The following is a 14,942-nucleotide window of genomic DNA, read 5'->3' as shown; positions in this document are numbered from 1 at the left end:
TTTAAACAGACACACCTTGATACAGTACTTTTAAATGGCTGTTCAGTTTAGGAGTTAAAGTATTTTTTTTTTTTTCGTAGGTACTTTCTTGACATTTATGTACTGTATGTTCCGTTTTCTCTTGTTAGACGTACAGTACTATAGCTTTGAACCATGTTCATATCAAGACTTTTCCCCCCTTCCTTGGTGTTTAAAGACCTTGGTCCCACCTGTCTCGGGTTGTGATATTGGTTTATTAAAATGCCCAATTGAAAAGCAGTGTTTCCAGCAAGACATTAAAAGAAAACAATAATTGAATAGATAAAACTAATAAGGGGATTGAATGAATTTTGAAGTGTGTTTCAGTAACTTTTGTACTTGAAAGAAGAGGGAAAAGACTTTATTAATATAATATTTTATTACAATAATTATTTTGCAACCTTAAATAATTGAAACAATTGCCAAGAATACTGACTTGCTGCTCTGTTAATTGAGGCCGTTACCATATATACTGACCGTCCTCTAAATTAATTGAGACAATTCTCGACCAGGCTTCCACCCCCCAGGAAGCAGTCCGTGACAGCTGACTAACTCCCAGGTACCTATTACCATTTGATTGTGTAGTACTGTGCATTGTACTTTTAAATAATCATATATTACAGACCGTGTTGCCTTTTTTTATTTTTCAGATGAGCAGTATAGTTGGCACTGGCCCGTACAGTACATCGGGAAGCATGCACAACCTTGCATACATGGGGACATTTGTCCGCACAGGCCGGGGGAAGGGAATTGTAATAAGTATAGGAGAAAAATCACAATTTGGTGAATTGTTTCGAATGATGCAGGATGAGGAAGCGCCCAGGACACCCTTGCAGAACAACATGGATGAATTGGCCAAAAAGCTCTCCATTTTTTCCTTTGGTTTCATTGGAATTGTGTTCGTTCTGGGATTGTACCAAGGCATTCCTATTCACAAGGTACGGTATACAGGTAATGGATAAAGTTACTCGATAGCTTACCACTCTTTTCTTTTCCGCAAGGTTTACTGGTAAATAATTTAATTTTTGTCGTTAAAGAGAACCAGTTGTTTTTGCCTCTTGTATAAAGAATGCTTTATACTATATATCAATCTAATAGAATTTATTTTGTAATGAATTTTATGCATGTTAAGGTATAGTTTATATTATTTTTGTAAAGGCTTCTTGGTAGTTTTCTAGTTATACATTATTTATCCTAAATTCCAATACAATTCACGACTGTGAGCAGAATATCTCGTGTAACAGCCTTGCATCATACTGCATAACCACCTTGTATTTCTATACAGATACCTATATCACGCTAGCAGTCTCTCATTTTTCATGCCGTTTCCATTATCTTCCCCTGTTACAGTCAGTCAATGTGTACATTAGCAAGTTATTTTCCTATCCTTTTACTATCAGTTTTATTATGCAGGATACAGAATACTGTACTATTTAGAATATGTGCCATATTTTCTGTAGCTATAGTTCAGGAATATAAGCGCATGTTATACATTTTATATTTCCAGGACTTGAGGGGGGGGGGTTGCTCCTCGAAACTAACACTAGGTAAATGCAAGGTGAACGCACACTACCATATTGCTGTTCTCTGGCACCTGTCTACACCAAGGGTGGGGAACCTTTTCTCATACAAAAACCATATTGTACTTAGCGAAGATTTTAAAAGGCCACACTTTGTATATTATATTCACTCAAACATGTCAAAAACAAACTTAAACATTGTTACATGAATGTAAATTGCTTTCAAAAGCCGCACTTCGTACCCTAAAAGGCCGCAGGTCTCCTGCCCTCGATGTACACCATTTTAACATGAATAGACAATTCTACACAGTCTTTACCATCTTGACTTAAACAGACATAATTCCACACTGCCTTTACCGTCTTCACATGAATTGATTATTTCTACATTGCCCTTCATCATCTTGACATGAATAGAGTCAATTAATTTTGTCTTTTTTTTTTTTTTTTTTTTTCATTTCACCCTGGTACCTACTGTACTGATATTTCACCAATACGAATCATCTTTGCAGATATTTAACATAGCAGTAAGTTTAGCTGTTGCTGCCATACCGGAAGGGCTGCCAATTGTAGTCACAATGACATTGTGTCTGGGCATACGTCGCATGGCTCAACGCTCGGCTTTGGTGAAGGGCTTGCACACGGTAGAAACTCTTGGGTGTGTTACAACTGTGTGTTCAGACAAAACTGGAACCCTGACTAAGGTTAGTAGCAGAAGTGTTTTATTTTAAAGAATCCAACTAAAATCTGACATTTAAATTTATAATTGTTCGAGATCTTGGAATGTGTGATTTATATATTTTAATCAGTGTTTAGTTTTTAAGCTAAAGTTTTAGTTATGTTGATGGTATTATGAACAAAATTTATAGTTATAGAATTTAAAAGGAATTATATTGATGGAGTAAACAGTAATGGTTATAAGAGTTATTGTTTGCAGGTTAATATTGGGATTAGCAGTATTAATGGAATGTTTGGATATGTATATGAAGACTGACTTATGAAACTTGGGACAGTGTGTCATTTATTTTTTTAAGCTTTGAATTTGTTAATTCATAGTTATGTAGAGGAAGGAATGATGTTTAGTAGAAATGAAGAGAACCTGCTGCTGAATTCTGTATTCTGTTAACAGAATGAAATGACCGTGACCTCCATTGCCACATCGGAAGGGGATGAATGTCACATGACTGGAGTTGGCTATTCTACTGACGGTGAAGTTGTATTTGAAAGTGGATACTCGGAACTGGCTTACGAGGCTGTTACCAAACTGCTAGAGACAGGTAACTATTCATTTCCAAAGTCTGATTATTTTTAATATAGAACATAGAACAAGGGGAGCCGGTCGGCCGAGCGGACAGCACACTGGACTTGTGATCCTGTGGTCCCGGGTTCAATCCCGGGCGCCGGCGAGAAACAATGGGCAGAGTTTCTTTCACCCTATGCCCCTGTTACCTAGCAGTAAAATAGGTACCTGGGTGTTAGTCAGCTGTCACGGGCTGCTTCCTGGGGGTGGAGGCCTGGTCGAGGACCGGGCCGCGGGGACACTAAAAAGCCCCAAAATCATCTCAAGATAACCTCAAGATAACCTCAAGAACTAAAGAAAGCTCAAAATATAAATTAACTTCTAGCAAGAAGTAACTAAGTTTCAAGTAGCCTCAAGGTATTTTACGTGTAATTAGATACATAATGCAAATAAAGTTATTATAAAACTAATAACTTGTGCATATTTATATAAAACTGAAAACTAGTCGCTACATCTATAAAGTACAGTATATACACGTACCAGGTAGTTTATACTTGACTATTGTAGCAAATGTTTCATAATGAACAATTTTTACTTTTTAAAACAGGTGTGTAACCCATCAATTTGAGGTAACATTCATATCACACAGGTGCTGTTTGTAATAATGCCCAGATCATAGGAGGCCAGTTACTTGGGCAGCCTACAGAGGGGGCTATTCTCGCTGCTGCTATCAAGGTGAATTGTATAACCCTAAATTTGATTTGTAATTACCTTTGGTGAAACATTATTTTCCATTCACTTCCTCACATTGTATTTTGTCTCATACAATATAATTTTTTTTGTTGTAGTTTTTTTCCAATTATCTCTATGCAAGTGGATACATGGGGTGGCATTTTGGGTATCTTTAACCCCCTCTTTCTTGTACTCTAGTATTTCCTCTATAGCTGACACCTCGTCATCCCCATGAAAGTGGGTAGCGTGGGTATCATGACAATTTTATATTACATCATTATTTACATAATTTGCTTAGTGATAGTTTTGTTACTCATTATAAGTTACTCCTATTTTGCTTTTTTAAAAAATTGCTTGCCATTTATTTTCATTCATATGAAGAATGCTTTATGCATCATTTGAATTAAAATTTACTGTATAGGATTTTAAGTCTTTTTGTTAATAGGTTTTTTGTCCTTTACAGCATAGAATATATAATGCAAGAGATAAATATCAGAGACTTGAGGAAATCCCATTCAAGTCGGAAACAAAAACAATGTCGGTGAAAGTGAAAAATAAAAGGGTGAGTCTTAATTCTTGACGATGTTGTATAATAAGAATTTGGCATATTGTTCAAGGTAATGACTCCGTATTGTGTGTTGTTACCTGAATTTCTCTCGTCTGGTAATTGTCGAGTATGTTTATTTGGTTACTCTAGAATTATTTTTTGGTTGATAATATAAGTCTCAACATTTCGTTTACTAAAGTTGAATTTTGGGTTTCACTATTTGTTTCATCTTGAAATGAGTGTATTATGGGTGTAATGTCAGGGATTAAATAAAGGAATATGTCAAAGTTTGGATAGTGATGAGTAAGACAGTTATATTGGATAAAACCTCTTTAGGTATCTTTAGCTAGATTGTTGCCTATTACTGGCAGTACTGTTATGTAATGTGCAACACTTCTAGTGGGTTTCATGCTTTCTAAAGATGTTTCAATGAGTAAATTTATCTGAAACATAATGTTTAAGATTACAAAAATATGCATACCTGAAAGTGGTTTGCCTTAACTCTTAACTGCATAATTACATTTCAGAGGAATGTGAATTATTTTATACTTTGTGAATACAAAGTGAAGGAAACACTTTTTAAGAAGTACTCGAACATCAGTAGGTGCGAGTCATTTATTAAGTACATTTATTTCATGAACATGGGGAATAATTATGGCTGAAGATTTATTTGTGCACTTTATTTTGAAAATAGGTTGCAAATAGGACCAGTTGTAAACATTGTTCACCAGCAGCTAAAATACAATATGTATTATGAAATACAATATTTTTTTAGCCAGTTGCAAAATTGCAAAAAGTCAGTGGCCACTTTCACCTCAAGATTGCTAGCAACTGATGGAACTCTATTTATTTAAGCAGCAAACACTAGTAGCATCTAATGAGTAAACCTTTTATGAATCTTGTAAATGTAGTCAAAGTTTGCAGCAGAAGAGTTTAATACAAAATTAAAACATTTTGCTGTGTAACCCTATGCTCAAAATAAATACTCAAATCAATTCTAGGCTGCAGTCATTTTCCCTGTTTAAGGGTGAAATGTACTGTACACAACTGATGGCATTCAATCTCTTCTTGAATAGTTTCCCTCACTGTAAATTCTAAATGTTCAAAGTACACCTTTCAAAATGTTTAATATTTCAGAAATTTAACCATGCAGTTAAAGGGTTAATAAAAAATTATGATAATTAAGTTTTGGGAGCCATGCCCTACAATGCCATTTTGTGACCAATCTGAGTGTATTGTTAATGAATACTGTGTGATTTTGCCTGTTCTATATTTATAGCAGCTACACATAAAACTCTATGCTAAAAAATTATCTATATGTAAATTCTAATATAATAACTTCCTCACCAGGTTCTGCCATGTTATATGTACTGTACTCTATTACTTCATGTAATACTTGAGCATGTCTTTGGCCGCCAGAAAATAAGATAACATTTTTACAGACCGGAGAGGTGGAGTGGCTGGTAAAGGGTGCAATTGAAGCAGTATTACGGGCCTGTACTCACTACCATCAAAATGTGGCTCTACTTCCACTATCACAGGAAAAGCAGCATCAGATTTTGTCTGCAAGTCTTGAACGTGGGCGGCAAGGACTCCGAGGTGAGTCATGTTAGCAATTTGTTCAGGCTACAATTTAATTCATTTGTAGTTTTACTCTGGGCTGATGCCTCACAACCCCCATGGAAGCTGGAAATGGGGCCATAATAATGTAGTTTACACACATCCCCACTCAATTCTCCATTTTTTCTAGAAACTTTCACATAATCACTACACAGTGTGTGTGTGTGTAATAATCTATATACTCTACAGGTAATGTACATTGCTACAGAAATTATTAAGACTAGATTAAAGCTTCTTTTGGGAATTTGATGGATGCAGATGATAGTTGTTTAAGCAGAGTGAGATAGAGATTTATGTTGACCCATTGGCAATTTTATTGTTGAGAGAGAGAAACTTTAAAAGGAAATGAGGACAAAAGTACAACAAAGGTGTGGGAGTGAAAAAAGACAAATGGGCAAAGTGTTTCTTTCACTGTGATGCCCCTGTTATCTAGCAGTAAATATGTACCTGGGAGTTAGACAGCTGCTACGGGCTGCTTCCTGAGGGGGGGGGGTAACAAAAAGGAGGCCTGGTCGAGGACCGGGCCGCGGGGATGCTAAGCCCCAAAATCATCTCAAGATAACCTCAAGATAAGATGACTGTAGGAGTGTGGTAGAACTGTTGTGAATGACTGCTGGACACTTTCATTAAATATTTTTTTATTTATCCTTTGGTAAATATTATCAACATTGAATATTAATTTATTTCTACAAATTGAATCATGATTTTCTTTAAATATAATTGTTTTTCATAGTTAATTATATAGTAGTAATTACATCATTTCCAAGTTTCCTGCATCATGAGGCGAGACCTAACTAATAATGATCTACTTTAAATACTGATTTACTTTGTTCTTTCGGCTTACAATTCTGCATCAGTCCTTGGAATAGCTCGTGGTCCGTCTTTATCGGAGCTGAGCTACATGGGCATGTTGGGAATCATGGACCCCCCGAGAGAAGGTGCTCGGTCGTCAGTGACCACACTGCAGTCCACCGGTGTCAAAGTCAAAATGGTCACTGGCGATGCTCAAGAAACGGCTTGTGCTATATCTCAAGCTGTTGGTCTTCATGTAAGTATCAGGGGGGAAAATAGGGAATGGAGAGAGATTTATTTTCTGTGCTGTGTAGGTAAATACTCTTGCTAAGCGCGTAATTGCCTAGGATAAGAGAACCATTTACAAGACACTTATAGATACTGATATTCAGGGTCATCTTAAAAAGTGGTTCTATTAAATTTATTGGAAAATGTATGATAGGAATGTGAAAAGTTGAGCTATTGAAGGTCACCATAATGATGCTAAACATGCAATATCTGTGGCAGTATTAACAACAAAATAGCAATATCCAATATTTTGTGGCTGTTCAGACCCCCTGTGTTGATCTCCAGGTCGGGCACCATTCCTTTCCCCCCAATCCCTATTCTGATCTCTTCCAAGTGCTATATAGTTGAATTGGTTTGGCACTTTCTCTTGATAATTCCATTCCAATTTCAGACAATAGATATATTTACCTATTACACGTATAGATAAAATAGTATAAAATGTGTAATATAGTTATAATATAATTAAGATATTAAGTGTCAACTGGCATTTAGTAAATTATTATTGAACCTCTTGTGATATTCATCTACCCTCTAGCCTAGTATCAGATTGGCAGCACTTTGTCACCTCTCTTAGCCAGCAATGTGTCCCAATGCTGGATCTCACACATCAAGTATTGTATCACAAGCTGTATAGTAATGGTAATCCTTGTCACTTTTATTTAGTTAAACGGTCGATTGAAGGAGTGTGTGTGTATGTATGGCCCTTAATGTGTTAACAAATTGTTTGTTTGACATTTTTTGATCAGATAGGTTACCTACACCATGACAAATACACAAACAGGCAGGCAGACATACATACACATTCAAGAGTGGTAGACGGTTGGAACAAGTTAGGTGAGAAGGTGGTGGAGGCCATGACCGCCAGTAGTTTCAAAGCGTTATATGACAAAGAGTGTTGGGAAGACAGGACACCACGAACGTAGCTCTCATCCTGTAACTACACTTGGGTAATTACCTACAGACACTTGAACCTACAGACACTTGAACCTACAGACACTTGAACCTACAGACACTTGAACCTACAGACACTTGAACCTACAGACACTTGAACCTACAGATACTTGAACCTACAGACACTTGAACCTACAGACACTCGAGCCTTCAGACGCTTGGCCTACAGACGCTCGGGCCTACAGACGCTCGGGCCTACAGACACTTGTATTTAAAAAGTACAGTAAAATTAAAAGAAATACGAACTTTACAATATGGTGATTGAATCTATGTATCTGGAATTGCTCAGTATCAATGTCTGGAATTGGTATTCAGGATCACAGTTTAAGAACTTGTATTCAGTTTTGTTTTAATATGATCATCACTAGTTTGAAATCCTTATTGACCCAAATTTTTGGGTTTCCAATCCTTAGGTGCATCCAGGAACAGTTTTCTCTGGGGATCAGATGGACAACATGGATGACAGGGTGCTACTGGGTTTGGTACAAGATGCAACCGTCTTTTATCGTGTGTCGCCCAGACATAAACTACGTATTATTAAGGTACAGTATGTTATAGCTTTGTATATTTTCCTAATTATAATTTGAGCTTTTATTCATTAATATGTCCTCATTCTCTGCCCCCCCCCCCCCACTTCCTCTGCTGCGGGTGGATGAATGTGTACTCGGCCAATTTGAAGGGAGTCTGTGTTATTTGTCTGCGAGACTTATCTTGGGGGAAAGCAATTAAATATGATAACTTACAAATAAGGCTTCAAGTCAGTGTTTGAAGTGCACCTTCCTGAATAGAAATGTTTTGTTGCTTCTGATCCTTCCCATTCTCCTATGAATAGATTTTGTGTTTGCATCATGGAAAATGCAACATGATCTGGATTTTGGAATCTTGGTTAGCCGGTGGTGGTAAGTGGCTAGTTTGGCAGGGAAAGGAACAGTTTTGAAGCATGCTTGGCAGTCACTTTTAATGCCAAATGAAGATTTAACCGAGATTTTTACCTCCCTGGCACACTATGAACTGTAGGGAATTTAGAAAAAATCCCAGTGGTGCCTTTGCCTGAATCTCATACTTCCTGACATCTATAATGATTTCTGTGACACAAAGGATTCATACCATAAGAATTAACCAGTCTCCGTGGCATACTGTTAAGACGCTCGCCTGGCGTTCCGCGAGAGCTTTGTCCTGGGTTCGTATCCTGGATTTACTGGGTGCAAATCCTTAACTGTAGTCTCTGTTTAACCCAACAGTAAAATGGGTACCTGGTTGTTAAACGATTAGGGGCGGGTCGTATTCCAGGGAACATAGGATTAAGGACTTGCCCGAGACGCTAAGTGTACTAGTGGCTGTAAAAGAATGCAAGAACTCTTGTATATATAAATAAATAAAAAAAAAACTAAGTGGCTCTGCTCATAAAGAAGCTTTTCATACTGGCTCGGAGCCTTATGTTAATTACAGCTAAAACCTTACTTGATTTGCTGTTATAGCATGTATTCATTCTTTTATTCAGGCTCTTCAGGAGTGCGGAGAAATTGTGGGTATGACAGGAGACGGAGTGAACGATGTTGTTGCTCTGAAACGTGCTAATATTGGAATTTCCATGGGCAAGATGGGTTCAGCAGTTAGTAAAGAAGCTGCCGATATGATTCTCAATGATGATGATTTCACCACTATATTGTAAGTACTGTTTGTATCTTTAGGTTTTTATGTTGGTTGACCATTGACTGCTTGTGGCAGTACTTTACTGCCATCAAAATTTAAAGCTGGCATTTATTTGTGATTGTTCTTTTCTTAGACTATAAACACTTGGTTCCAGTTTGGTGAATTTATGATGAATTTGATTGTTGCTGCCAGAGGCGGCTAGTTTATTGTGCACCCCATACTCATCCTGTGAGCAGTAGCTCACAGGATGAGTATCCAATTACTGTATGTGGTTGGTTATTATTCTAAAGTTGATCCAAATTGCATATGATGCACTTAAGCTTTTGTGAAGTTTGGGGATAGTGTCCCCTCATATTACACCTAAGTCTTTTAACTGTACAGTAGTGTTTGATTTCCTTAGCTATAATAATTAATAATTACAATAGACAAATGATTTAGCTGAAAAATTGTTATTAGAGTACTTCAATAGTTTGTGTTAATAGTGTATTTTAAATCTAAATGTAAGTATTGTATGTAAATTGGATGCTCTTCTTGCAGATCAGCAATTGAGGAAGGAAAGTGCATTTTTCACAATATCACCAACTTTGTGCAATTCCAAGTGAGCACTAGCCTAGTCGCTCTCAGCCTCATCGCGCTCTCTACGCTCTTTGGCCTCCCCAGCCCCCTCAATCCCATGCAGGTTAGAACTAGAAAGGTCTTAGAACTAGAAAGGTTAGAACTAGGTGGTCTTATCATTAGAACTAGAAATATTGATATTCAGAGTATAAATCTGTAAGGCTGAATATATTTTACATGTTTAATATTGCATTGCTATGAAATGTATTTTTCAAAGTTTTTGTTTGTAATTGATTGTCAATTGGTTGAAATATTTTTATGACGAAATTTGTATACCATAAAGTAATTCATTTGTTATTTCTTGGATAGTGCAAATGTAACTGAATTCTGAATGTTAGCTTTACTTTTAATCGGTTATAATTCACAAAACAAGAGGGTTTGCCAGTAGATTTTAAAATCTACCCAACCAAGCCTATCACTGTCTAAACTAAGCTAATACATCCTAAGCTAATGGTATATATGGGTTCTAACAATCATAAAATGAACTTTGTTGCATAGTCTTGTGTATGATTTGTCCATAACCCCATTTTAACCAAGTACTGTTTCATTATAGATTCTGCTAATTAATGTAATCATGGATGGGCCACCAGCACTTACTCTTGGCATGGAGCCTATTGATGATGATGTTAAGGTCCAACCTCCCCGAGACACTACAAAAGATCTGATTACAAAGAAACTCATCAGGAACTGCGTCATATCGGCCTCGGTCATAATTTGTGGAACATTATGGGTCTTCAGGTAGGTTATGGAGTGATTCATTGTTGCCAAGTACAGTGTCCTCTTGTCAGAATTCCAGTTCAGCTATAGCAGCATGGGAGCCAGTCGGCCGAGCGAACAGCACACTGGACTTGTGATCCTTTGGTCCTGGGTTCGATCCCAGGCGCCGGCGGGGATCGCCGGCGTTTTAGTTTCTTTCACCCTATGCCCCTGTTACCTAGCAGTAGAATAGGTACCTGGGTGTTAGTCAGCTATCATGGGCTGCTTCCTGGGGGTGGAGGCCTGGTCGAGGACCGGGCCGCGGGGACACTAAAGCCCCGAAATCATCTCAAGATAACCTCAAGATAGCAGGCCCACTCTTTCTCCTTGTGTTTCTTCTCTCTCTTCTGATTACCTTGTAGCTTTCTAGGAAAACTGCATATCCCTATTATTCCCAAGCATTTGCTTCATTTCTATGATTGTAATAATTTGGAGCTTTTGTTCCAGTACCCTCAACATTATACTACCCCATAACTATATTTGATTCCATCCAAATTTGTACTCAATAGTGACATGATTTGTGCAGTGATTACTGGAAAACATCATGCAAAACAATAACACGAAAAATCGAAACTAACCCTTGCACTGCTCCCATTATTATGTAACACACTCATGGAGAAAATCTCATGTTATCGATTTTAATTTGCAAAAAAATAGAAAAAAGTGATGGGCTTCATTGGCAATTTAATGTATTATTCATATCATTGACTCATTGTTCTAATATATTTTTCACAAATTTAAATTTCAAAATTGATTCAACCCAGTTTAATTTCTTGCCTATTATAATTCAATGGAAACCTTAATTTTTGATAAGGATAGACCAAATGTGTAATTCAGTAGATGCTGCAACTATTCCCTCTTCAAGTTATAACAAACAGTGTAAAGATGCTATAATACTTAGTTTATAGAATAGTTTGTTAAAAAGTTACTCAGGGTACAGTTGATCAGCATAAATGGGTAGCTGCATACCTGATCAGTTACAAGCTGTATTATATCTTCTATTCAGTCTATTCCTTAAGGTTTTTTAGGAAATATGTTTTGCTTTGCTTTTCAATCATAAGGAAACTGAAAATTGCTTTCTGTCCACAGATCTGAAATGAGTGATGGTGTCGTGACCGCACGAGATACAACCATGACTTTTGCCTGCTTTGTAATGTATGATATGTTTAACGCCATGTCTTGTCGTTCCGATACCAAGTCAGTATTAGAGATAGGCATCACTTCTAACTGGTACCTCTTTGTCGCTCTTACGGCTACAATGGGCTGCTTGCTTTGTGTCGTTTACCTTCCCTTCCTCCAGTGGGTGTTTCAGACGGAGGGCATTCACATCTCGGATTGGATGTATCTAATTTGCCTCACTTCTACAGTCCTCATTGTGTCGGAATTCCGAAAGTTTCTCGACCGTCGTCACGAATGCTCTTCTGCAATATTTTCTACCAAAGGATTTTGGTCTTCTAAGAAATCCTTAAAAACAACATGGGTGGATGATGTGTAAGTTTTAGGCTAATACTGTATGCAAAACTGAAAGTGTGTGAAAGCTGAAAGCAAATATGTGGCTAATGTACAGAAAAGTGTCCCTATTTAAGGATGAGCTGCATTTGGGTAGAATTTTCATATTCTGTATAGTGTGTTCAAAACCCAATGAAGAATCTTGAAATGAGCCCCTGTGCCTCTGCCTCCTATCATAAACCTTTAAGCATTTTATAAAAGAGTGCAATATTTCCTTCATGATATTTTCATTTTATTTTAAAAGAGTGTAATCGCTGGAGTTTTGCAAGGCTAAATTTAGCTTTGTGTGCTAAATGTCAAGTATCATTATTTGATGAAGGTTTATGACAATATTCTTGTATTGTCAAGTGTGATTTTTCAGTTCATATGACAGGTCTGGAGGAGTATGTTATGTGAAAGGCATTTGTTCAACTGGTGAAGTTTGTTTACTTAGATAACACAAAGTTGCCATAATAAGCTCGTGCTCAAGGATACCTGCATATTGCAGGACTTTTTACCCTTCAACAAAAGAGATACACAAGAATTTCATAATGATTCCTATATATGATGATTTGATCTCATACTTGCATGTAAATGGGGAAAAAAAAAGATCAGCTAAATATTAGCTTCTCTTTCATATATTTGTGGAAGTTTTAACGAAATGTCATAATTCATGTTGACGCGATTCAACACAGGTATTTGCAAATTAAACGAGATGATACATATTGTTCAGTATTATATTTTTGTACCGGGAAACCTTCAGAAATTGTCAACATGGTCAATTCAGTGAAGAACGCAGAATATATTTTTTATTTTCCTTTAGTATTTTGTCTCGTAAAGCCACAATGGTGCTGCTTATAAGCTTGTAAACTCCGAGAAGAAGAGAAACAAGGATTTTGTCTTTAGTGTGAGATGTACCCTTGAGAACATCTTAAAAAAAAGAACATCTTAAGAACATCTTAAAACATCTTAAATTATCTTGAACATCAAGATAAATGTTTAGAAAATCTTGTTTTTGTTGTGTGTGGGTGTACGAGTTGTAATAATTTATAAGTACAGTACAGTAATTATAAATGGTAACTTGACTTTTCATTTGTGTTAGTCATGAATGAGTCCTTAACTAGATCCAGTGTCCTATAATGTGGATGAATTTTTGTCAATATTTGACTATTAATATTTTAATTTTAATGTAATATCTACAATTTTGTTAGTATGAAAATTTGTACATCTAGATAGCATGATAGGAAGTTTGCATTTAAATTATAACAGCTTTACAAATAAAGAATTTTATAATAATTTTAATGATTTGTACAAAAATAATAAAATAAAAAAATATTAAGATGCAGCTTTCATATACAGTATTAAAATTTTTAATGATACACAAAGTGTAAATAAATCCATTATGATCTGACTTGCAACTGTTGTTTGGGTAATTAATATACTTTTGACACGTTATATGTACCAAGTTGCATGAAGCTAAACCAGAAATACTGTTTATATTTTTATTTTTGTATTGTAGGTACAAGGAAGTGATTTTCTATCTTATAACATTTTATATGTTAACATTAGTAAAGGGCTTTTTCAGTTTGTTTCTCCATTTTAACCATCAGTGGTGGATCTAGTGTATGGCAAGTGTGGCACTTGCCCCGGGGGCCACTTGAAGGGGGCACTACTAAGCACTTTCAATTAAAGTTAGATAACTACCCTTGGATAGTGAAAAAAAAAATTCTTCCAAGGTATGATCTGTCTTTGATTATACAGTATTATTATTATTATATGTAATTAAAGGATTTATTTCTTTTAACTACATAAAATATAATAGTAATAATATTATTGTGTTATGGCACCACTGCTGACAATGATTTAAGGAAGAAGTGCAAAAAATTGGGCGAATTGTAGAGCTGTGACGTTGATGGGCAGCAGCTATATGGAGACATTTTGGATTGCAGAACGTTACTATCAAGTCAAGCAACGTGAAAATATCAAAACCCGAAGAGCTTCTCAAATTTATTGTTCAGTGTGAATCTGAGTGTGTCTTTTCTAAACTTTGCATTGCCATTAAGATAATGCTAACCATCGCAGTTCCCAGCGGCAGCTGTGAGAGGTCATTCATCAAGTTAACATTAATACTTTAATATTTGAGATCCTCCCTGGGTTAAGGCAGACTGTGATCTAGCTCTACTAAGTGTAGAAAGAAAAGAAACTAAAATAAAAACTGACTTTGACCACATCATAGACCAATTTGCATCAGTGAAAGCAAGCAAGGTGCAGTTGTAATTTACATGTAGTGTCAAAATTTGATAATTAAAAAATTAACAAACGTGAATTGTATTTTTTAGCTGATTTTATGGTAAAGTTATCTGAGAGATGGTGTCAGATATCTGGACTAGGGGCACAATTTCAGTGTTTGCCATAGGCACTATTTTTCATAGAAAATAGGGAAAGTGTGTTTAGGCTGTGGGCAACAAAAGATAGGTGATGATTATATTGCTAGCAATTCAATTGGCAGTATCTTAACATTTGCTTTGTTTATGCTGAGTGTAAATGCGGCCAGCATAAAGGACCAATCAATAGTACTGTTCCTACCTTTGCCCTAGGTCTATAAGAAAGTTTAAATCATAGAGGTTTCAAATGCAAAATGTGTATCTTGTACTGAAACCCTTTTTGTAGTATGTCTAGTTTTATATAAAGATATCTGGTCAAGTTAAAAAAGCATTTACACAAT

General features: G+C 36.2%; 1 protein-coding gene across 8 annotated transcripts in view; it reads left to right on the top strand.

Annotated features, from left to right (window-relative positions):
* Positions 1-14,538, top strand: part of SPoCk (secretory pathway calcium atpase) — a 34,574-nt gene extending 20,036 nt beyond the window's left edge. For all 8 annotated transcript variants that reach the window (XM_045761431.2, XM_045761424.2, XM_045761430.2 and 5 more), the window contains 12 exons: positions 669-956; positions 2,048-2,239; positions 2,665-2,812; positions 3,425-3,510; positions 3,971-4,069; positions 5,497-5,653; positions 6,532-6,722; positions 8,119-8,247; positions 9,207-9,373; positions 9,896-10,037; positions 10,527-10,711; positions 11,819-14,538. In XM_045761431.2, the coding sequence (XP_045617387.1) occupies positions 669-956; positions 2,048-2,239; positions 2,665-2,812; positions 3,425-3,510; positions 3,971-4,069; positions 5,497-5,653; positions 6,532-6,722; positions 8,119-8,247; positions 9,207-9,373; positions 9,896-10,037; positions 10,527-10,711; positions 11,819-12,224 (2,190 nt within the window). In that variant the 3' untranslated portion in view covers positions 12,225-14,538. The remainder of the gene's footprint in view (positions 1-668; positions 957-2,047; positions 2,240-2,664; positions 2,813-3,424; positions 3,511-3,970; positions 4,070-5,496; positions 5,654-6,531; positions 6,723-8,118; positions 8,248-9,206; positions 9,374-9,895; positions 10,038-10,526; positions 10,712-11,818) is intronic.
* Positions 14,539-14,942: the final 404 nt, after the last annotated feature.

The sequence above is a fragment of the Procambarus clarkii genome, chromosome 45 (assembly GCF_040958095.1).
Source record: "Procambarus clarkii isolate CNS0578487 chromosome 45, FALCON_Pclarkii_2.0, whole genome shotgun sequence".
NCBI classification, from domain to species: domain Eukaryota; kingdom Metazoa; phylum Arthropoda; class Malacostraca; order Decapoda; family Cambaridae; genus Procambarus; species Procambarus clarkii.
Note: the sequence above shows the minus strand (reverse complement) of the source record. Positions and strands in the feature narration are given on the sequence as shown.